The sequence below is a fragment of the Staurois parvus genome, unplaced genomic scaffold, assembly GCF_062004578.1.
Source record: "Staurois parvus isolate SC_StPar_1 unplaced genomic scaffold, SC_StPar_1.0 ptg000466l, whole genome shotgun sequence".
NCBI classification, from domain to species: domain Eukaryota; kingdom Metazoa; phylum Chordata; class Amphibia; order Anura; family Ranidae; genus Staurois; species Staurois parvus.
The window spans coordinates 1,427,896-1,451,243 of NW_028318262.1; the positions used below are offsets into that span (position 1 = coordinate 1,427,896).

Genomic DNA, 23,348 nt, shown 5'->3' on the forward strand with positions numbered 1-23,348 from the left:
AATGAAAAATTGTTAGAAAATTGACCCATGTATGGCCGGCCTTACACTATCCAAAATGGGGGGGAAAAATGCCTCTAGTCCTACTTAAACCCCTTGACGCCGGTACCACCTGGCAGTTTTTTAAGGAGTTTCAAATGTCAGGGGTGGGGTCTGCCGTGATTGGCTGTCATGTTCAGAAAGCTCCTGATTGCAGAGAGTGGGAGCTGTTAGCCGCTGGTAACTGTGCCATGAGCATGCACTGTGTGCGCTCTTGGCACAGGTCTGTTTTTTTTTAGGTACGCATACATGCGACCGCTCAGTGTTAAGGCCCACGCACCGAGAAGGCTGCATATTTCTGTTGCGTTAGCCTGTTAGTGGTCATAATGTTATGGCTGAGTGATGTGTTATATGGCTTCATATTGTAAAGTGCTGTGCAATTTGTTATCACTATAAATCCTGTCTTATAATAATTGTTGTTAAATATACTTTATTGATGTATATATATATATATATATGGTGATGAAGGTCACCCTGCAGACATTGGGGAGTGTTGCTATGAGAGTGGCAGACTAGTGAGGTGATAGCTGAGCACACACAGCCGTGCACACAAGGAGGGCTCCTCCTTCATGTGCCTGTAGGTGGCGCTCCTCGCGATGTGTCTGAGCCTGTAGCGGTGGGCGGGCACTCGGTCGGTCGGTGGTGGTGCTGTTGGCGGGCAGTAGGACCGCGACGCAGCCGCCTCCATTTCCCGGCCAGGCAGGCCGCCTCCTCCTCTCCGCCTCGGGAAAGCCGCGCCGTGTCCGTGTCCCGCGCCCCCCCAGCATGGAGTACGAGTGGAAGCCGGACGAGCAGGGCCTCCAGCAGATCCTGCAGCTGCTGAAAGAGTCGCAGTCTCCGGACACGTCCACCCAGAGAGCCGTGCAACAAGTATCCTTCATGTGTGCGCCAAGGCCTGCTGTCCGCTCCGGCTTGTGAAGCGGTGGACAGGTCGGAGGCTTGGGGCCTAGTCAGGGTTGAAGCCGGCTGCGGGGCGCGGAAGTGGGTGTGTGTGGGGGGGTGCTGACAGCTCTCCGTCACTGCGAGCCCGAGGCCTGAGCCTTCTTCCCGCCACACCCGGCACATGTCAGGCCTGGCCGTAGACACAGGCCGGGGAGGGATTATGGGGTCATGGGAAGGCCAGGGCATCCTAGGAGGAGAATGGCAGGGTGCTCAGAGGGTGACCACATGTTCCTGCTCAGGGTGACCTGTTGTCACCATCTACCTGTCACAGGAGACAAGAGGAGCCCCTGGCAGGAAGTCTGTGTGTCCTTATAGCCTGCCATAGACTTGAGACCATGGCTAGCCAAACCCACTATCAGGATTGGGAGACACCGGCTGACTTCTGTCTAGGGAATGATTGATCGCACCGGGGTCAGACACCTGTTTGTCCCCCCCCAGATGTCAGCCTGCGCCTGTCTGCTTCTTCACCGCTGTGTTGCCTTTTCCTGCACGTGTATGGTGTGACAGGACAGAAACCATTGTCTCCTATGGGCCCTCAGCACACATGCAGGAAAATGCCCAGCTTTTGTGGTGTGTGCAAAGCCACCTTCCCACCAGGGATGGTCAAACTGTGACCTTCCGGCTGTTGTGGAACTACATGTCCCATGTGGCATTGCAGGACTGACAGCAAGCATGACTCATAGGCACAACAGGACTTGTAATTCTTCAAGAGCTGGAGGGCCGCCTCAGGTTGCCCACTCTAACATACATATGCTTAGGCCAAGGGTGCTCTAGCTGTGGCTGCGTTCCACAGAGCCCTCTGATGTGGCCCTCGACTTCACAACAGAAAAACACGTTCGGGGTCAGCAACCCATTGATCGTGATCTGGGCTTGTCGACCCACCGTCCCAGCGTGTCAAAATAACCTGTCACAGGTGGAGTGATATCAAGTGCACTTTGCTTGGGACCTTTCTAGCAGCCTGGAGAGCGATGCCAGCAGAAGCTGGAAGAGGAAAAGGTCGGTGTATTAACCTACACACATACTGCACTTCTGCAGTGGGCATGTTAGCACATATAAAAAGGTTAACTAATGGGCTTCTGTCACACGGATCCACGAGTGCAGCGCGGGTGTTGTGCGCTTTCTGAGAGCACACCAAATCTCGCAAATGCAGTTTTGGTATACTTTCAGTAGGTGCACCGCAGCCACACAATATATTAGAAGTCTATGGCAAAGTTCGGCTAGCTCGCAGAAAAGCCATCGGTGCACACTACGCTACACCTGCGGCAAGGGTAAACCGTAGCATGTTCGTGCGAATGCAGACTTATAGGGGGTGGTAAAACCCCTTAGTTGAGTTGTTTTTACCCCCCCCCCCCCCCCAAACTGTCAGGGGTCACAGTGCTCCAGGCAGCTCTTGCAGCCTCCCTGTCACATCCTGTTTCCTACTTGGACAGGTGGGGTGATATATATGAACAGTGCACCACACTGCTATACAGTGACATGAATGAAATATCACTTTTGCATGCTTCAAATAAAGTTGGTACAAAAAAAAAAAAACTGATGTGCTGAAATGTGTATTACACAGCTCCCTATTCTGGCTGACTACAGCTGGAACTGACAGCTGCCGCACACTAAACTGCTGCAGTTTAGCATGTGACAGATGTCCAGGGCAGTGTTATTGGACTCTGTGTTGCAGGAAAATGCAGGCTGGCAGGCATGTGAACACGTTTACATAGGCTTATGCTGGGACAGTCCGTTTACATGGTTATTACCACAGCATGGGTTTGGTATAAACGTAGGGCCTGTTCACAACGCATCTGCCTGCACACTGAAATTGTGAGGGAAGCCTTTGAACTGCAGTGGCGTGCAGCAGGGGTGTTATGATGTATGTTTTATTGCAGCACACAGCTTTTTTTTTTTTTCTTCACTTTATATGAAGTGTACAAAATGACCCATTATTTATGTCGCTGCTCAGCAATGCGGTGTGCTATGTATGCTGTGACATGTATGGTTATCCACTGTGCAAATGTACTGTTGGTGGGGTGAACTGAACAGATTCCCCCATCCACACAAGAAAGGTGGATGGAGAAATCCAACATTCACATTCAAAAGAAGTCTATTATTAGAACGACTTCTCTTGAGCAGGAAATTTAGCCAGTCCCTCCTGAACCAGCCAAATCCCTTTGTGGTCAGCTTTAGGTTCAGGACAAACCCAGCAACAAACTACCACTCGTACCCGATCAGCCACAGCTAGCGTATTCTCTTGCATGCAACAAAGGGATGGTGATGCTCGTGACATGACCGACTTAATGCAGCCATGAGACCATATTTGGACCATGTCATTGACACAATATGGCCATGGGGCCTTATTTGGTCAATGATGTCACCAGCATCCCCACCACTCTTGGTGGGAATGCAGCAGCTGATTAGGCGGGAGGGAAAGCTTGCTTGGTTCCAGGTTTAATCCAAACTTAAAGCGAAGCTTCACTCAGAAGGGGAAGTTCTGCTTTAAGGACTGGTCCCCCACTCCCCGTTAAGGATGTGCACCTTTTGGGGTGTGGGGGGTACCCGAAATTGACAGGTGACCGCCCCCACTTCTGTTGAGATCACCTAGGCGATTGGAAGCAGAAGTTGTCCACCCCTCATAGTCTTCTGGTACACTTGACAGGTTGTATAAGACTATGGGACCATTCACAGCGCTACTTATGCATGCGCAGTAGGCAACCAGCTGTGAAACCACAAGCTGTCACAGCCGGGTGCCCATACTGAAGATTCCGGGAACACAGGACGGCTGGTAAAACGTGCTGAGGGGAGGACACCGCGGGATCGAGGGACAGGTGAGTGCGTGTTTTTTTTTTTTTTTTTTTTTTTACAGTTTTTAGCTGCTGACTTGACAAAATCCACTTTAAGGCTCCCTTCACACCAATGCAGTTTGCGTTTTGTCCATTTTGCAGTGCTTTGCACAGTTTGTTTTGTGTTTTTCTACACACAGTTTCGATGCGTTTTTAACATGTTTTTACCACGTTCTGCTCAGCTTTTTTTTTTTTTTTTTTTTTTTTTTTTTTATATTGATGAGCAGAATAAAAATGCAAAATGCTGCAAAAATGCACTACCATGCATTTCAGCAGATTTTCCATTGAACTCTGTTGTAGCAAAAACGCTGCTTTTTGCTTTAAAAAAAAGTCCCTGGCCCTTTTCAAAAACTCAGCAGCTCAAAAAAGCATAGATGTGAACATGTTTCTTAGGAAACCATGTTAAATGGACTGGAGTGCGTTTCTGCAAAAAGCACTAAAAACCGCACTGGTGTGAACGGAGCCTTAAGGGTAAGTTCACCTTCTGGAGCATATTACACTCATATTTAGGGTGTCACATGCTCCAGCACTATCTGTCCCCTTACCTGCTGTTGATTTTCAAAACGGCACGGCTGTGTGAGGCTCCACCTGCGTAGCCGTGTCATTCATTGACTAGGATCTGTGAGTCAACTCCAAGTCCTGTCGGCCACCACTGCAAACATCTTGTAATTCTCAATGAGCAGTGAGGGCGCTGATGAGTGCGCTAGTTTATTCCCAAACACTGCAGTTTTCAAATTGACAGCCTGTACAGGGGTATGGACTGAAAGCTGTAGGGCTTGTCTGCAGGAATCTTGAAATTGTATCCATGATTCAGTGATCGTGGGTGTAATGCTTTGCATGCTCTTCGGGGGGGTGAACTTGTCCTTTAACCACTTGCCTACCTGGCACTTTTGCCGAGTTCAAGACCAGCTTTCAGCGCTTTCATCCTTTGACAATTGCGCGGTCATGCAACACTAAATTTTTATCATTTTTTTAGAAAAATATAGCTTTCTTTTGGTTGTATTTGATCACCACTGGGGTTTTTATTTTTTGCTAAACAAACTAAGAGACCAAAAATTTAGAAAACAAAATGTTCTTAGTTTCTGTTATAAAGTTTTGTAAATAAGTAATTTTTCTCCTTCAATGATAGGCACTGCCAGCACAGATGGGCACCATTGGCTGCACTGTTAGGGCTACACTGATCACTAGGATACTGATGATCAATGCCCTGATGATCAGTGTAGATATTCCCCTGCGAGATGCCACTTACCGGCTCTCCTCTTCTCACACATTGTCAGTGTGAGGAGAGGACTGCCGATAACCGGCATTTCCTATTTACTTGGTGATTAGCTGTGATTGGACACAGCTGGTCACATGGTAAAAGCGGTTGTGATTGACCTGTTTCTTAGTCATGTGATCAACTGTGTCCGAAGTACGCCCTCCCCCAACTAGCCGTCTGCGCTGTAGCCATCTTTTGGCTATAGCGCGGACAGGAACTGGTTAAAGCAGTATTAAAACCAAAAATTGTTATATATTGCAGCTTACAAATTAATAGATTTGTCTACATTAGTTTACATTTTTAGGCTTTTCCCCCTTCATTTTCACCTGGAGTTCTGGTGCCCCCATTCTGAGTGAAGGAGCAACAGAGATGACTTTGGACAGCAGCAGTGTTCTGGGGGGGGGGGGGGTTAGTGTTACTAGCAGATTTAAATACACTAACAAATTAAAGCCAAGCTCCAGTCAACACTGTAAGCAGTTACATAAACAGTTTAGTTCCTTTTGGAATAAAGGTTTTACATAAAAGTTGACCGTTGTAAGCACTCCTGTTGGTGGTAAATGGATTGTCTCAACTGTGCTACATCTAAAGGACAGCCTATTTAGTTGACATACAGACTGGTGGGATCACCACATCAAAATAAGAGACTAAAAAAAGAAACCGAATGTAGCCATCACATCTAAGAATTGGTACCTTCATTATAATGTTTCTTTTGGGTTTTATACCACTTTAAGTCTGGAACAAACCTGTGCTCCTCTCTAGTTACGACAACTGGTTGGTGCAGAGACTGTGGCTGCAGTCCTGTATGTTTGCTTCCACCGCCAGCTTTACCTTTATTCACAACTCGGTGTTTTCTGGTGCACCGTGTGCAGACGTTGGCTTGCTGATCTTTAAGTTGGGTGACATCTAATGAGTACTTCTGATGGCTTGAAAGTGTTCATTATCTCTTTAGGGCTATAGGGAGTGTCACAGAGCAGCATATCTGTGTGAGATGCTTCTGCTGTAAGCTGTCATTCCAGGACAAGTAGCTTCAGGGCAGTAATGCTAAAGCTGTTAAGATTTAACAATGCTGCATAAGTCCAGAGATGTCTCCCAACAGTATTTTGGTTTGTGTCAAATTGACCTAAACCAAGTTGTTGTATTGCTTGTGAACAAGTTGTGGTTATCTAGTTTTAGTTGATGGCTCTATGTTTAGCTTAAAGTGTATCTTAACCTAAAAACAATCAATGCCGAACCCCTGGAATTATTTGGGTTGCATCTGTACAGCTTAGCATAGTGTCATCCCTCATTCACACCTGAGCATTTGTTGTGCCTAAGCCTACATGTGAAAATGCTCAGCAGTAGGAATCCCATTCAAAAGAGGTTGTTTGCAGCTTATGCGTATACTGGAAATTCAAAAAGGTACATGAGCATTTTTTGGGAAGTGTGTTTTGTCCATGGGGACTTTTTAATAGAAGCACCTGTAAATGCACAAGAATAGTTTTATTTTGTGTTTGTGTCTGAACAACTGCTCTCATCCCACCCAGGAGCTTGCATGCATTTGCATAAATGCTTGCAACACTTCAAAAACCATGTATTCTTGTGCAGAAACACTAAAAAATAGCCTGTTTTAAGTGCTTACATAAACTCCTACTAGGTGTAAAAGCAGGGTTGAGTATGCAGATCTGACAGATTATGTTCACTGTGGTAGTTAGCACTGCTACAGGTGGTCACTTGCTCAACACTACCACATTTCATAGAATATCTTGTATCTTTTTTCAAAGAATACAAGGCTTTCACTGATTGGATGAGGAGGAGAGGAAACATTTTTCAGACGTTTGCTATACAAAAATATATGATCTTTAATGATGGGTGTCCCATGTGAGGATGCTGCTGTGTTGGGTAAAATTCTTATTTTCATGACCCCAGTGTCTACTATAAGCAGGGCTCGACAAATCCCAGGTTGTCGCAGCTACCAGAAATCATGACCTTGGTATGCCCAGGCAGCCACCTACTGAGCTTCTCTCTGGCTGCGTATCACATACCTACAGTGGGGCAAAAAAGTATTTAGTCAGCCACCAATTGTGCAAGTTCTCCCACTTAAAAAGATGAGAGAGACCTGTAATTGGCATCATAGGTAGACCTCAACTATGAGAGACAAAATGAGAAAAAAATCCAGACAATCACATTGGCTAATTTGGAAAGAATTTATTTGCAAATTATGGTGGAAAATAAGTATTTGGTCACCTACAAACAAGCAAGATTTCTGTCTCTCACAGACCTGTACCTTCTTCTTTAAGAGGCTCCTCTGTCCTGCACTCATTACCTGTATCAATGGCACCTGTTTGAACTTGTTATCAGTATAAAAGACACCTGTCCACAACCTCAAACAGTCACACTCCAAACTCCACTATGGTGAAGACCAAAGAGCTGTCGAAGGACACCAGAAACAAAATTGTAGACCTGCACCAGGCTGGGAAGACTGAATCTGCAATAGGCAAGCAGCTTGGTGTGAACAAATCAACTGTGGGAGTAATAATTAGAAAATGGAAGACATACAAGACCACTGATAATCTCCCTCAATCTGGGGCTCCCTGCAAGATCTCACCCCGTGGGGTCAAAATGATCACAAGAACGGTGAGCAAAAATCTCAGGACCACATGGGGGGACCTAGTGAATGACCTGCAGAGAGCTGGGACCAACATAACAACGTAACAAAGGCTACCATCAGTAACACACTACGCTGCCAGGGACACAGATCCTGTAGTGCCAGACGTGTCCCCCTGCCTGTCTGAAGTTTGCTAGAGAGCATTTCGATGATCCAGAAGAGGATTGGGAGAATGTCATGTGGTCAGATGAAACCAAAATAGAACTGTTTGGTAGAAACACAACTCGTCGTGTTTGGAGGAGAGAGAATGCTGAGTTGCAGCCAAAGAACACCATACCTACTGTGAATGCTTTGGGGTGGCAACATCATGCTTTGGAGCTGTTGCTCCGCAAAGGGACCAGGACGACTGATCCATGTACAGGACAGAATGAATGGGGCCATGTATCGTGAGATTTTGAGTGCAAACCTCCTTCCATCAGCAAGGGCATTGAAGATGAAACGTGGCTGGGTCTTCCAACATGATAATCCCAAACATACCGCCCGGGCAACGAAGGAGTGGCTTCGTAAGAAGCATTTCAAGGTCCTGGAGTGGCCTAGCCAGTCTCCAGATCTCAACCCCATAGAAAACCTTTGGAGGGAGTTGAAAGTCTGTGTTGCCCAGCGACAGCCCCAAAACATCACTGCTCTAGAGGAGATCTGCATGGAGGAATGGGCCAACATACCAGCAACAGTGTGTGCCAACCTTGTGAAGACTTACAGGAAATGTCATTGCCAACAAAGGATATATAACAAAGTATTGAAATGAACTTTTGATATTGACCAAATACTTATTTTCCACCATAATTTGCAAATAAATTCTTTCCAAATCAGCCAATGTGATTGTCTGGATTTTTTTTCTCATTTTGTCTCTCATAGTTGAGGTCTACCTATGATGCCAATTACATGCCTCTCTCATCTTTGTAAGTGGGAGAACTTGCACAATTGGTGGCTGACTAAATACTTTTTTGCCCCACTGTACCTTGCATGGGGGAGTGATGAGTGGGCAGCCAGTCAGCCTCTCTGTTGGCCGGAGCTTCCAGCCCCCTTTTGATCCTCCGCGCCCCCCCCCCCCCAATCGGGAGGCAAGCTGGGGACATTGGCCTCTCCGGTTGGCTGCAGGAAAGATGGCGAGGACGGCTCACGGAGGAGCCTACAGTGAGCCCCGACTCTGCCCAATGCTCGAGAGTGACCTGGCCATACCCCACAAAGAGGGCAGCCCAGGGTGGGGGGCCCAGGAGCTGGCAGAACTCTACTCAGGTGAGAGGAGACACCCAGGAGCCCCACCAACAGGAACAGAGATTGGGGACATTGAGAGGAATGTATAAGGTGGAGAGAGGAACACTGAGAGAAATGTATGACTCTGACTGCATTTTTCCAGCAATAGATGTTTCCTGCCTGATGTGTCCTGCAATTTTAGGACAGGCAGCCTCGAGCTGTGTGTTGCTATGAGAAGCATTTAGTTTCCATGGAAACCTATCAGTTGTCATTTCATTGAACGTTTCCCGCGCGGAGTGCATCTTCCATGTGTTCACACCTTTATATCAGTGTTATTGGATGTCTGCACCAATCACAGCAGTTTGTCATCTAAATGTGATTATCCGGGTGAAGAAGTATCTTTATCTGCTTCTAGTAGATCAGGAAATAAGACTTGGGGGGGCACTGATATAAGGGTACTGTGAGCTAAGGGAGGGTGCTTGCTGCTGCTCAGAAGTCAGCACCCCCCCCCATTAGATCAGTCCCCCCGATATCATCCCCTTAAGAGACCTTGCATTATATTGGTCACCTATCCGCACACCCGTTAGAGACCCCCCCCATCCCATATTAGTGTCCCTTCATATTAGCACCCTTCACTATATCAGAGTCCCCTTTTTATTAGTGACCTCTTTTAGAGATCAACAGTTGGCCATCTCTGTCACCGAAAACAAAGCTCTGCCAGTCAAATGAAAACTTCCCAGGATGCATCTGTTAGGTCCTGGTTATATCATCCTAAGGAATGAGGAAGTGGAAAAACCGTAATTGTATGTAAAAGTTAAAATTTAATGAATTTCATCAGGTAATGCCATAAATAACACTCATGCCCCTTTGTATCTACACTCTTCACAGTTTCCATGGAAAGATCCATTGTTGTCACAAAGACTGACATCGATACATTATGATGCACTGATCCCGGAACTCGCTGCCAGCCGCTGAAATCTTTGGGCGGCAGACTTCCAGGTCTCGTTTGCTGGCCACTGTCATTGTCTGAGCAGAGAGGACGACATTCACAAGTTTTTTGTCACTCAGCTTTGCCGAAGGTGTGCAGAGAGCTGCACTTAGGCAGCCTATTGTACAGGGGTGGACAGGCAGATAAGTAGCTTTAGGGTCCTTTCACACCGAATGCAGTTGACTTCACTCAACTGCATAGACAGTCGGAAATCCAGGCTATTCTATGGGCATAGTTCACACCATTGCTATGAAGAAAAGTATAGCATGCTGCATTTTTCCACACCGCAAATGCACAAAAACGTATGCAAACGTGCTGCAACTCTTCAAAGGGCACATAGAAGCCCAGAAAGAAAGAAGGCAGTGACCTCACAGGACAAATGCATATAGAAAAACACGCGTCAACTGCATGCATAGGTACAAGGGAAAAAATGTGCAGTTATTTACAGTTTCTGGTATAAACAGGCACTTAATGCAGAAGGGACACAGCATGTATGCATGCATTAAAATTCCTGCCCGTCTTCAATTTTCATTGTGGAGTCTAAAGTTCCACTTTAACCACTTGAGCTCCAGATTTTACCCCCTTCAAAACCAGGCCATGTTTTGCAGTTCAGAACTGTGCTACTTTAACTGGCAATTGATTGGTCATGCAACACTGTACCCAAATTACATTTATGATTTTTTTCACACAAATAGAGCTTGCTTTTGGTGGTGTTTGATCGCCACTGGGTTTTATTTTTTGCAATATAAACACTATTTTTTACTTTCTGCTATAAAACCTATCCAACAAGAAAAAAAATCATATTTCCTCATAAATATTGGCCAAAATTTTATTGGTTTACGTGAAAGTTATAGCGTCTGCAAACTGTGCATTCTGGATTTTTTTAATATAATACGAATGGCTTTGATCAGTGACTTATAGTGGGGGTGTGATAGTGTGGTGGGCATGTAATTGCTGTGACCATTCACAGCTAGACACACTAGTATACACTGGATGGCATGAATGAAGCCATCCATTGTATACAACTGTCATGTGACCTGCTGTGATTGGTCACAGCAGTTCACATGGTACCGGCAACGAGGCGGTACTCAGATCTGTCATCGGCCGTGTCCGAGGTACACGGCTGGTGACAGATCGCATGGCTCTGCAGGCACGCAAACTGCGCATGCCCTAAAGGACGCCATATGGCGTCCACCCGGAAAGGTAAGGGTTTTTGCCGGCCGCCATTCGGCCATAGGCCAGGCGGAAAGAGGTTAAATACAGCGAGCGTTTAATTGTCCTGGCATAAAAGGTGGTATTTGGCAGTCCTACAATGATTGTCTAAGGGTGAAAGCCTTCCAGGGCTGACTGACATCCAATTGATTACTGTATGGACAGATAAATGATCTTGTGTTGTATCACACAAACTACAGTTGTGCGCAAAAGTTTGCATACGCTTGGAGAATTAGTAAAATAAAGTATGTACCATTTTTAAAGAAAACATGAGTGAGCAGGCAAAACACATTTCTTTTATTTATTATGGGATTCATATTACACTGTAGATCACAACAGAATGGAACAATCATAAAACATAACATGGTGACAAGTGAACAAATGAAATGACCCCTGTTCAAAAGTCTGCATACCCTTAGTTCTTAATGCTGTGTATTGCCCCCGTTAGCATCAGTGACAGTGTGCAGTGTTTTGTAATAGTTGTTTGAGTCCCTGAATTCTTGCAGGTGGTATAACTGCCCATTTGTATTGGCAAAATACCTCCAGATCATGCAGTGTCTTTGGTCTTCTTGCTTGAACTGCACGTTTTGTGTTCTCCCCAGAGTGGCTCGATGATATTGGTGTAGCTAAACCCAGGACCCTGAATTCATTATATCTGGTCTCCCGCAATACACAGAACATGGAAATGCAATTATGTTTGTAAATATAAACTGCTAAATACCTTTTCTCATCAGCAGTACATAGCAGTTTTGTGACTTCTATCAGTGTTCACCAGAGCACTGGTTAAAGCTTGTAGGAGGAGTTTTCATTTACCTCTAGGAGGATGCAGGACCCCTGACCTCTGTCTGGACAGTGCTGATTGGCCCTGTACTGATCACATGCACTCTCCTAAAAGAAAAAACCTCTAGCAATACACACCAAACTGAGCATGTGGAGAATGACTCCAAGCCTATGCTTTGTCAGATATTTAGGGAACAGTGTAAGAAGGGGAAGATTAGAGAAGAGAGGATCAAACAGTGAGTATAACAAGTATGCTTTACTGCAGATACAGACTGATTTTACTGTTGGGGGTTTAGTAACACTTTAAGGTCTGGAGGCTGTGATGGCCACTCTGAAATATTCACCTTTTTTTCTGCTGTAACCACTGGAAGGTCTACTTGGCCTTGTGTTTTAGGTCATTGTTTGAAAGTCGAGAGCGTCCCATGCATAGCCTCCATGCATGTGGAGAATACAAATTGTCTGCCAGTATTTTCTGATAAAATGCTGCATTCACCTTGCCATCAATTTTCACATGATTCCCCCGCGCATTTAGAGCTAACACCATACTTCACAGTGGGGATGGTATTCTGTCATTATAGGCCTTGTTGGCCCCTCTCCAAACAGCGCTTATAGTTGTGATCTTAAAGCACAATTTTGGTCTCGTCACTCCAGATAAAAGTTTGCTAGAGGCTGTGAGGCGTGTCAAGGTGTTGTCAGAAATATTGTAACTGGCCTTTTTTTTGTAGCATTGGCAAAGTAAAGGCTTCTTTCTGGCAACTTGACCATGCAGTTTATTTTTGTTTATGTATCATCGTATTATGCTCCTTGAAACGACCACAGCGTGTTTTTTTTTTTTTTTTCCCAGCAGAGCAGCCTGCAAAACCTGTGTTTTTTTTTTTTTCTTTTGTATCCCAAACAATTGCTCTGGCACTTGTGGCTGCTATCTTTCTTGGTCTACCTGACCTTGGATTGGTGTCGAGATCCCCAAATTTTCCACTCTTAAGTGATTGAACAGTACTGACTGGCATATTTAAGGCTTCGGACATATTTTTATTTCCTTTTCCATCTTTGTAAATTTCCATTTCCTTGTTATATAGAACTTTAGACCGTTCTTTTCTGTTCCCTATGGGTCAGTATTTAGCCTGCTCAGTGCATCCACCTGAGAGCAAACAAATTCATTGACTATTTATACACAGACAATAATTGCAATTTAAAAAGCCACGGATGTGGAGAAATTAACTTTTAATTGCCATTTTTAAAACTTTTTGTCACCTTGTGTGCCTGTACTAAAGGCCAAGCATTCCAGGGTATGTAAACTTTTGATCAGGGCTATTTGGGTAATTTGTTATTGTTATGATTTAAAAAAGGAGCCAAACTATGTGATGATAAACGGCTTCATATGATCACTATCCTTTTAAAAGCTTTTGGCATGATCTGTCAAAATTTCATGATTTTTGCCAGAGTATGCAAACCTTTGAGCACAGCTGTATCTGTTTATGCTGAGCTTTCCTTGTATTTCGCATAGGTTTTTGTTTCATAGATGTTATGATCTGTAACAATGTATATTTACGCGATATTATCGGTACCACTCTGTAGGTGTTACTTGCAAGATTGATTTTTTTTTTTTCCCCTTTTCTCATGACAATTTTACTGTGCATTTTTTTTCTTGCATGCAAGACTAATTTTGCTTAATTTTATTAACCTGAAGTATTTCTTGATTAAAAGTTGGTTAGTTACTTAGTTTCCAGGAATCTTCCATTATGGCATACATAATACGGAGTTCCATCCTAGAAGATGACATGGGAAAAACACTATTCCATCTATGAGAAGTGGGCATTTTTTCTATGCTTGGCGGATCCCTCATAGGGCCAATTCTTGATAAGTAGGTGTGGAGTCTAATCCAAACTGCTTAGTCCTAGCAGAGCTGTAGCTTAACCCATTCTGCCGCTGCTACCTCACGTCCCCTTAACTGGATTGAAATGCCGGTAGGCGGGCATTCCGTTCATTGACCGCTGTTGATTGGCTGTCACAGCGATCACATGATTGCAAACTACTCGATTGCAAGTATGCATCGGGAGCTTTCTGTTATACTTGTGTAGCTCCCAGCACAGCAACATACAAGTCCACCCTCCGTAGCCCCCGAATCTGAACTAACATAAAAACTTCTGATCTGCATTTTTTCACAGCTATTTATGTCCTTTGGTCCAAAGTCTTTAGCACTGTGCTTGCACATTGAGCATTCTTACCTTCTAGGATTCTACTGACAAGCAACTAGGCTCCTTCTTTTACACATTTGTTGCTGGTGGGCACTGCCCTATTCTAGCTGTGACCTTAAAGCGGAGTTCCAGCTGGGGAAAAAAAAGCAGCTACAAAAACTGTAGCTGCTGACTTTCAAAATACAGCCACTTACCTGTCCCTCGGTCCAGCAGTGTCCTCACCACGGCTGGTTTCACCGGCCGTCTTCTCTCCCTTGCGCCGGCATCTTCTGTGTTGGCACCCAGCTGTGACAGCTTGCGGCTTCACAGCCGGGTGCCCAGTGCGCATGCGAGAGAAGCACTGTGCTTTGTGAATGGCCCTGTAGCCTTCTAGGACCTGTCACGTGTCCCAGAAGATGACAGCTTCCGCGTCCGATCGCCTTAGGCCATCGCAGCAGAAGTGGGAGAGGTTAGCTTCCCAAAGGTGCTAATCTTTAATGGGGACTGGGGGACAAAGACTTAAAGTTGAACTTCCCCTTTTTGAGTGGAGCTCCGCTTTAATCTGTCAAACCATTACAGAATGGGTAAATCCCTTAACCCTTTCGCTGCCTTGGGCTTTTTTGCATATTTGTTTTCACACATGATAAAATGCAATTGGTAATTGGTTTAGTTAAAACCCCAAAACATAGTATATCTTCTGAAAGCAGAGACCCTGGCAAATGGTTATAATTCCAATCTAATTTGTCACATTATATATGAAGAGTGCAGCGCTTATAAACAGGTGAACAAAAGAGAACAGTAAAGTCCTTAGTAATAGAATTATAGAACAGTCCAGCAAATATATAGATGAATATAAAAAATTGAGGTGACTTGGGTATCCGTGTGGTAGTGGTAATGAAATGCGCACTCACCGGACGCGCATATTAAATGCGCCTTATGTGTGATTATCCTGATGTTAGGTAGTCCTCCCTCTATGGGGTCTGAGGTAGGTGGTCCTCTTCCTCAAACGGGTCCCCCTGTGTAAACCTGATGGATGCTGTCCCTCCGGATAGTCTGGGTAGTGGGTGGTATTCCTTCCTTAGAGTGGATCTGTGGGCTAGAACACTCCCCAAGGGGGTGACAAAAACACTCCCATAGTGTAGTATGTTGTGAAGGCTTTTATTATTAAAGATACATCAGGGTACATCTGGGTAGATTAGGAAAAAATCGTTGCAGACAGTAGTCTGAAAAAGCACTGACCAGCTGGTATGTTAAAATGGCCGCCGGAGCTCCACATTGCTCCGGCGGCGTGACGTCACGGCGTGGTGTGGCTCCTCCTAAGGCGCTTATACTACTTTTTATACATTAATTTGTCACATTAGCACAATAGTTTATCAAATTTTCAGTAAAAATATATTGTTTCTGAGCAATAAAACTGTATATTACCCAGTTTTGGTTAAAATAGGAAAGGTTCAGTTGTGCCAAATAGACTGATGTGAATGTACAATATGTATGTAAAAGCGCTGCGTAAATTGGTGGCGCTATATAAGTACCTGAAATAAATAAATAGATGGGTACCAAACATGTCAAGCTTTAAAAGCACCACTTTTAAAAGCCTTAGAGTTTAGCGTTCATGCTGAACTCTGGGTAGAAATTGTATGACCTCCTCAATATTGACACTTTCATTCCTCATTGCAATACACTTTTATCTTTCCCCCGTGTTTCATCTTTGAGAATTCTAGTGTGTATTATTTGAATCTGACCTTTATTCTTTGTGACATGCAAGGAGGCTCCCAGCCTTTTTTGATCTCACACAATGTCTGACAGGCCAGGAGTCTCCTGGTCTGTCACATCTCTCCATGAAGATTTAACGGAAGGGGAAGGGGCACAGTCAGAGGTTTGCAGGTGGCCAGGCAGGCTCATTCAGTACAGTAACTGCATGATAGATGTACCCGCCCACATTCACACCGTCAATTGTGCCCATTCACTACAATTCCCATTGCAAGATGGGTACTGTAGTTTCCCATAGGTGAGCAAGACTAGGATGTGATGTACATGCCTGGATTTGAATATTCTCTCAGAGCAAGCTGAAGCTGCAGTTTTTATGAACTGAGATATGATGTCACAAATATTAGTTTATAAACCTCACTGTTTAGTAGAAAATTAGACTATCTAGTAAATGTTTGTTTTAGTTAGGTCAGTGTACAGATTGCTCAATTTTACATCCCCTGGTTCAGCTTTAATAGTTTAAAAACATTCTGTTGCTGTAGCAGCCCGGGACATGTGTAAAAACCCCTGTTGCTACAGACACAAGTACAACTAAAGGGCTAAAAGGGATCTTTTCACTGCAGCAGCGGAAAGTATGTCTCCAGCCCTTTGCTTCAGTTGTGATGGCCTGCTGGAAGCATCTAAGTTTGTCTCATATGGGTCTGCTGTCAATACAAATGTGCCGAGCACTCTGGATAAGGTGTTGGAAGGCAGACATTGTATCCAAGAGGCTGTAGTAGCCTCTGACGAATCACAGCACAGCCCGATTGGTGGGCATGCTCCCCCTACCTGAGTGCATGGATCACTTACTAGGTACGAGATTTAGCCCAAGGTGGCCGCTTTGCTGCCGTATAACTGAGTTATACGGTCGGAAAACTTAACCAGTGTGGGTCTTTTGTTTAAAGGATCTACAGCAAGTTTGTCTTCACATCTCTCTACCCTGGTCAGGTGGTTACCAGGTCTCAACCATTGTAGACAGTCTGGCATTGAAGGGTCTCCCTCTTCATTTTACCCTTTTTTTTTTTTTTTTTCCTGTGTCTCTTCAGGATCTTCACTCACAGCAGTAGAGAGTGGGGGCTGAGGCAGTCAAAGTACGAATTTGTCTTCCTCTGAGTATTGGGTATCCCCTGTCCTGATAAATCATCTTTCCAGGTCCGTGTCTGATTTTAAAACAAAAAAATTAAGGCTTTTCACTTTAAAGAAAATTCTGTCATTGGTGAGTTCTCATCTCCTGAATCAATTCTGGATTTTCAAATGAGATGGTTCATCATAAATCTTGGCAATGTTCCCTGGCAGGTCTCTCAAGAAGGGCATTAATGGACATTGAGGTAGTTACTTGCCCTTAGCACCTGTGAGGAAAACGAGCTCTTGTGAGAAGAGCATTGCTTTGGATTTTGTCCCTGTTTCTGTCAAGTTTGATTTTTCTGGAGGGAGCCTTTGGGTCTGCTTTTCCACAGACTTGCTGTATTAATCAGACAAAATTCTTTAGGAGTGGGCTCAGGTAAAGATTCTTGCAATTGTTTGCCTGTATTTTAATTTGTGATAACTTTTTCATTAATTAGGTTTGCTAATGTTGCCATTAACATGTTGCGTTGATGTTAATTGTGTTTCAGACCATTTTATAGTAATACATGGAAGTACTCAAGAGGTAATTTATTCACTGAATCTTGTCTTGTGCTGCATCGGAGGATGTGGCTAGAAGGGGCTTGTTGCAGCGCTTTGTCACACAGTTATTAATATAACCAATCGTCAAGAGTAAAAATAGATGCTGGTTAGGAATATACTTTACATTCAAAGCATAACTCTTGTATACATGGGCATATTTGAAGTGTTTTCAAAATTAGTTTTGAAATTTGCAGATTGTGTATAAAAGCTAGTTTAGAGGTTTAGAGGTTTATAATATTCATTATGCTTCTTAAGAAATTGGAATTGCTGCCTTCTACTTTAAAAAAAAAAAAAAAAAACTATGAAAGGTATATATGTTTGGTGTAATGGTGTTAAAAGGACTGTAAATGGTCTGTGGCAAATTAAGCATATATCAAGATTTCGACTGGGATGTTTTACTTGTATTGCAGGTTTTTATGAAAAGCGGTCTTCACTATACTCTAAGCCGTTCAGCCAGTTGAGCAGGGACCATCTGAGATTTGAACCAATTATGGGCAGGCTAATTGTACCCAGTCCAATTGTAGGATTTGGGTCTACAGCTGCTAGCAGTAATCACTTTGTTTTTTTGTTTTCCTGGCAACCCGCGGTTGCAGGAAAGAAAATCGAATAGTTTATGGCCTGCTTTAGTACAACAGACACATATCAGGAATATGAAATGCTAGGTTTAGATACTAAGTACTTGCATGAGACCTTTATCTTCTTCTCTTTTGTATTGCTGCCTTTGTGTGAAATCCCTGGTTTTCTGTCAGTCCTTCTGCTTTCCTATTAAAAAACTGACCACACTAACCAGGCGTGCACAGCATGGTATGTTGGGAATTAAGTCTGCTCTCCTCCAATGACCAGACTTGTCCTGACACCACAGCCATCCCGCCCTCCCCCCTCCACCTGTGCAGCCTTCACTGGGAAGATGCTGCTGTTTCTCCTCCAACTCTTAAGCAGTTGAGAACAGTGATAATTTAACAGAAAAAAACAAAAAAAAAACCATAATGTGTTCGGGCTCATGTACACTGCAGCTGATAAAGTCACACTCAGGAGCTTTTCTGCGTTTTTTTTGTTTTTTCAGCAGCACCTGAAATTACCCTAATGTTTTCCTATGTGTCCATGTACACATCTTAGTTTACGGGCATTTGAGTTTATCAGCATTTCAAATAGAAAACGCTTGTAAACGTGGCAAATTGTGTTTATAAGCGTTGTGTTTGAATATTTTTTGTAACTCTTCCAGTTCCCGATGCTGTCCAGAGCCTTTTTTCATCATGAAACATGCATGCAAATTGTTTTCAGGGTACTCAAATGGACAAAACACTGAACACAGAATGTTCCCACCAAGCTTGTCACACATTGGAATGACCAATTGACACCTCAGACCTCTCCCACCCTTGGAAACAAAAGCTATGTTAATGACCATTCACACCTCATTCCTCATGAAGACCCCCTGCCAGGAGGCCTTATTGACTCACTCCACCAGACACCTATCCTACCCTTGGAAACAAAAGAAATGTTAATGAGCAACTCAACCCTAAGCTAATCTCAACACATACTGCTGTCTCTGCTTCTACTCTCTGTATTTCTCTGAAATAGTTAATTTACCACTTTTCAGTGCATTCTGGGCATTTGGGAGGTTCTCCTGTGCTTATCTATGAAAAACGCTTCTAAACGCAAATGCGATATGCAAATGCAGCTAAACAGATGTTTTTTAACCTACCTTTTCCATCGTTTAGAAGTGTCCCATGTACATGGGGCATTAAAATCTATGCACAAATGTTTTACCTTTTTCATTTCTATTTTAAACTGATGGGTTATTTCAAAGGTGAGGGTTTACATATACTTTTAACACTGTATTTGGGCTATTTATCAAATGAGATGGTAAATATGCCTCTTCTCACCTTCTCATTTTTCTAAAAGAGCCTCAAAGACCTCAAACCTGAAGGACCTTATGTGCTAGTGTGTGCCACCAATCCGCATTAAATGTGCCTTGAAAGTTAAACCCCGATTTGGTGGCTTTGGGTATGTATCACATTGGTAGCTTTGTAGCAGCTATGTTTAAATGGATACAGAAATAACTGCTATAGCACGTGTCTGTGCAACTACATATAACTGGGGTGCCATGATCAATGGCATTTTTTTTTTTTCTTTCAAATCCAAGAACCCAAATAAGAACATCAATACCATATTGTACCCATGAAAAGTATTAATATGGCGCTTGCATTACCCAATTTATTTCCTGAGCCATACTTTGGGAAATGCTGTCCCAAGAACAAGTTGATTAATAAGGACCTAAGGAGCATGTTTATAAAGCAGTGAATATGACCTCAACCAAGCATTTACTGCAGGTAAATCTTTGGGCTGCATGTGCATTTTAAAAAGTGATTCACTACCTGTGAGCAGCTGAATGTGTCACATTTACTGATGTATAAAGATGCCTCTAAAGCTGGCCATACATGGGTCGAATTCCAAATGAATTTTTCCTTCATAAATAGTAATTATGAATTTTCGCTCGAATTTCGCTTTATTAGTGGGCTGCAGCAAGGGCCGTTTTTTGTGCGGTCATCAAATTTGAGTCATCTGTCATGTTGGAATTTTTTTTTTAAAAACAACCTAATTTCTAATCCTTGATGGGAGAATTGTGCAAGAAATATAATTGAAAAAGAAATGCACATGAGCTTTCGCCTGGAAAGAAAATATTCCTTGCCACAAAATTTCTTTTCTGTAGCAACATGAGGATTATAAAAAAAAGGATTACACCATCAGATTACAAAACGCACAATATTTCTGATTTTAGATTGACAAATCAGAATTCAACCCATGTATGGCCTACATATGTTTTTTCATTTCATAAAATTATTTTTGTTTTAGAATTTGATGTTCTATGTTCATGGCAACATTCTTCAGTAAGTGGACTTGGTGGAATTGTTTTGTCAGTAGTTTTGTGTGGGGTGTTTTTTGTTTATTTTTATAGTGTTTTACATCCTTGACTCAGTATCTCAGAAATTGGAACAGCTCAATCAGTTTCCAGACTTCAACAATTATCTAATTTTTGTTCTTACAAAATTAAAATCCGAAGGTAAGTGCCTTTTCCTTTTTATCAATGTTTATGGATTATTAAAGGGTAACTCCACTTTTGTGGGGGGAAAAAATAGAAAATAAAAAATATAGTTTATGCAATTATTACACAAACCATTTTGTAGTTGAACATTATTTAAAATTTACCTTACCTTTTTTTTTGAATCTGCAGCACTGTAATTTTCTCTAAAATTCAATGCAAAATGGCAAACTATAGGTGTTTTGTACACAGTTGATATACAGCATGCCTCCTGAAATGTCAATTCCTGCTTGTGTGATCGGCTTACCGATATTCCCAGAAGTCTGCACTTAAGATACAGGTCAGATTTTAGGCATCCTCTGCAACAAAAAAAATAGTTTTTGATGAGATATTCCCAAAGAGTTGATCATATCTAAAGGGATGTGTAAGTTTCCTCCTTAGAACCCTGCCAGACCATCAGCAGATTGATAATGAAAATGTCACTCCCATTCACATTCACTGTGCACATTGTCTCACAGCTCTTCCTTTAGAGCAACTAAAGGTAGGAATCTGCAGCAACATTTGTCAGTGACACAGTCAGTTCCCCCCCAGTGTCAGAATGCCTGCCGCAGTCCCGCTATAAGTCGCTGATCGCCGCCATTACTGGATTACTAGTTAAAAAAAATAAAAATAAGTTGGAAACGTTATAACGTTCACATAAACCAATTAATTTTCACGTATTGGGATTTTTTTTTTTTTTTAGCAAAGACATGTAGCAGAATACATTTTGCCCTAAATTTATAACCATTTGATTTTTAAAATTTTTTAAAAATCAAATGGAATCTGCAGCAACATTTGTTGAACCGCTTCCCGACCGCCCTATAGCAGATATACTGCTATAGGGCGGCGCAGGTGCGCGAAATCACGTGTGTGTGTGTATATGTATGTATGTGTGTGTAATAAATATATATATATATATATATATATATATATATATATATATATATATATATATATATATATATATATATATATATATGTGTGTGATTTTGCATTTCCGGGTAGGGGGAGCGTGCGCCTTACTCGTGCTGCCGTTCACGGCCGTCAATCACAGTGTCCCAGCCGGTGATTGCCAAGCATCTTCGACAGGGAGAAGAACTGTATGTAAACAATACAGTTCTCCTCCCTGTCAGCTTGTGCACACTGCTTTGAATGGCTGTTATCCCCTTCCTGCCCAGTGCCATTAGTACAGTGTCAGTGCTTTTTTTTTTTTTTTTTTTTTTTTTTTTTTTTAGCACTGATCACTGTATTAGTGTCACTGGGGATGTCAGTGACACAGTCAGTTCCCCCCCCAGTGTCAGAATGCCTGCCGCAGTCACGCTATAAGTCGCTGATCACCGCCATTACTGGATTACTAGTTAAAAAAAAATAAAAATAAGTTGGAAACGTTATAACGTTCACATAAACCAATTAATTTTCACGTATTGGGATTTTTTTTTTTTTTAGCAAAGACATGTAGCAGAATACATTTTGCCCTAAATTTATAACCATTTGATTTTTAAAATTTTTTTTACTGGACATGTTTAAAAGCAAAAATTTAAAAAAAAATCTTTTTTTGTTGGTTTTTTTGAAAAAAAAGTTTTTGTGCTATAAAATAACAAATGCACATGCGATCAAATACGACCAAAAGCTCAATTGGTGGGGGGAAAAAAAAGGACGTACCTTTCATCTTGTCAGTGAGGCGGGTTATTCCTCCGGAGTGGTTAAATCCTTGCAATGTGCATTGATCACCCAGACAGGATTTTTTTTTCTTAACAAAAGTGGAATTGCTCTTTAACCCCCCCCCCCTTTCTGACCAGGCCATTTTTTGCGATACGGCGCTACGTTACTCTAATTGTGCGGTCATGCAACACTATACATAAATTGTGTCCTTTTTTTTTTTTTCCGGAACAAATAGCTTTCTTTTGGTGGTATTTGATCACCTGTGCGTTATTTTTTGCTCTGTAAACAAAAAGACTGACAATTTTGAAAAAGAAAAGATATTTTTGACTCCTATACAGTAAAAAAATTTACAAGGTCAAATTTCGTCATAAATTTAGGCCAAAATGTATTCTGCTACATGTCTTTGATAAAAAAACAAATGCATGTAAATTAATTGGTTTATGTGAAAGTTATAGCGTCTACAAATGGCAGTATATATACTTGAATTTTTTTGTTTTTTATACTAGTAATGACGGCGATCAGCTACTTATAGCGGGACTGCGGCAGGCATTCTGACACTGGGTGGGAACTGCCACTGACATTCAGATGGCACTAATACAGTGATCAGTGCTAATAAAAAGCACTGACACTGTACTAATGACACTGGACAGGAAGGGATTAACATCTGGGGTGATCAAAGGGGGTTAACTGTGCTGTTTTACTAGGGAAACATGCTGCTGTGTATTTTTTTTTGCCTGTGCTGTACAGAGAAATACACAGCAGCATGTTCTTGCTGGCATGAGAGAGACCTGTGTTTACACACAGGTCTCCCCTGTTGGTGTCAATTGCCAGGTGCCAGCGGGGAATCTCCGTCTGGGATCTGGTGATTGACATCTGTAGCCGCTGATGGTGGCGTGGGTAGGGCAACGGCGCCCCCTACCCTGAAATGCAAATCGTGTGTGTGTGTGTGTGTGTGTGTGTGTGTAAATATACAGTAAAGGAAATAAGTATTTGATCCCCTGCTGATTTTGAATGTTTGCCCACTCACAAAGAAATGATCCGTCCTAAAAATTGAATGGTAGGTGTATTGTAACACTGAGAGACAGAATAGCAACAAAAAATTCAAAAGAAATGCACGTCTAACAAATTATGCACTGATTT

At 42.8% G+C, this 23,348-nt stretch overlaps 1 protein-coding gene across 2 annotated transcripts in view; it reads left to right on the top strand.

Annotated features, from left to right (window-relative positions):
* Window positions 1-661: 661 nt before the first annotated feature.
* The window catches only part of TNPO1 (transportin 1), a 217,033-nt gene continuing 194,346 nt past the window's right edge, over window positions 662-23,348 (top strand). For both annotated transcript variants that reach the window (XR_016314853.1, XM_089689021.1), the window contains exons 1-2: window positions 662-906; window positions 20,453-20,528. Coding sequence is in view for 1 of the 2 variants with exons in the window: in XM_089689021.1 (XP_089545147.1) it covers window positions 802-906; window positions 20,453-20,528 (181 nt within the window). In the remaining variant the exon portion in view is untranslated. The remainder of the gene's footprint in view (window positions 907-20,452; window positions 20,529-23,348) is intronic.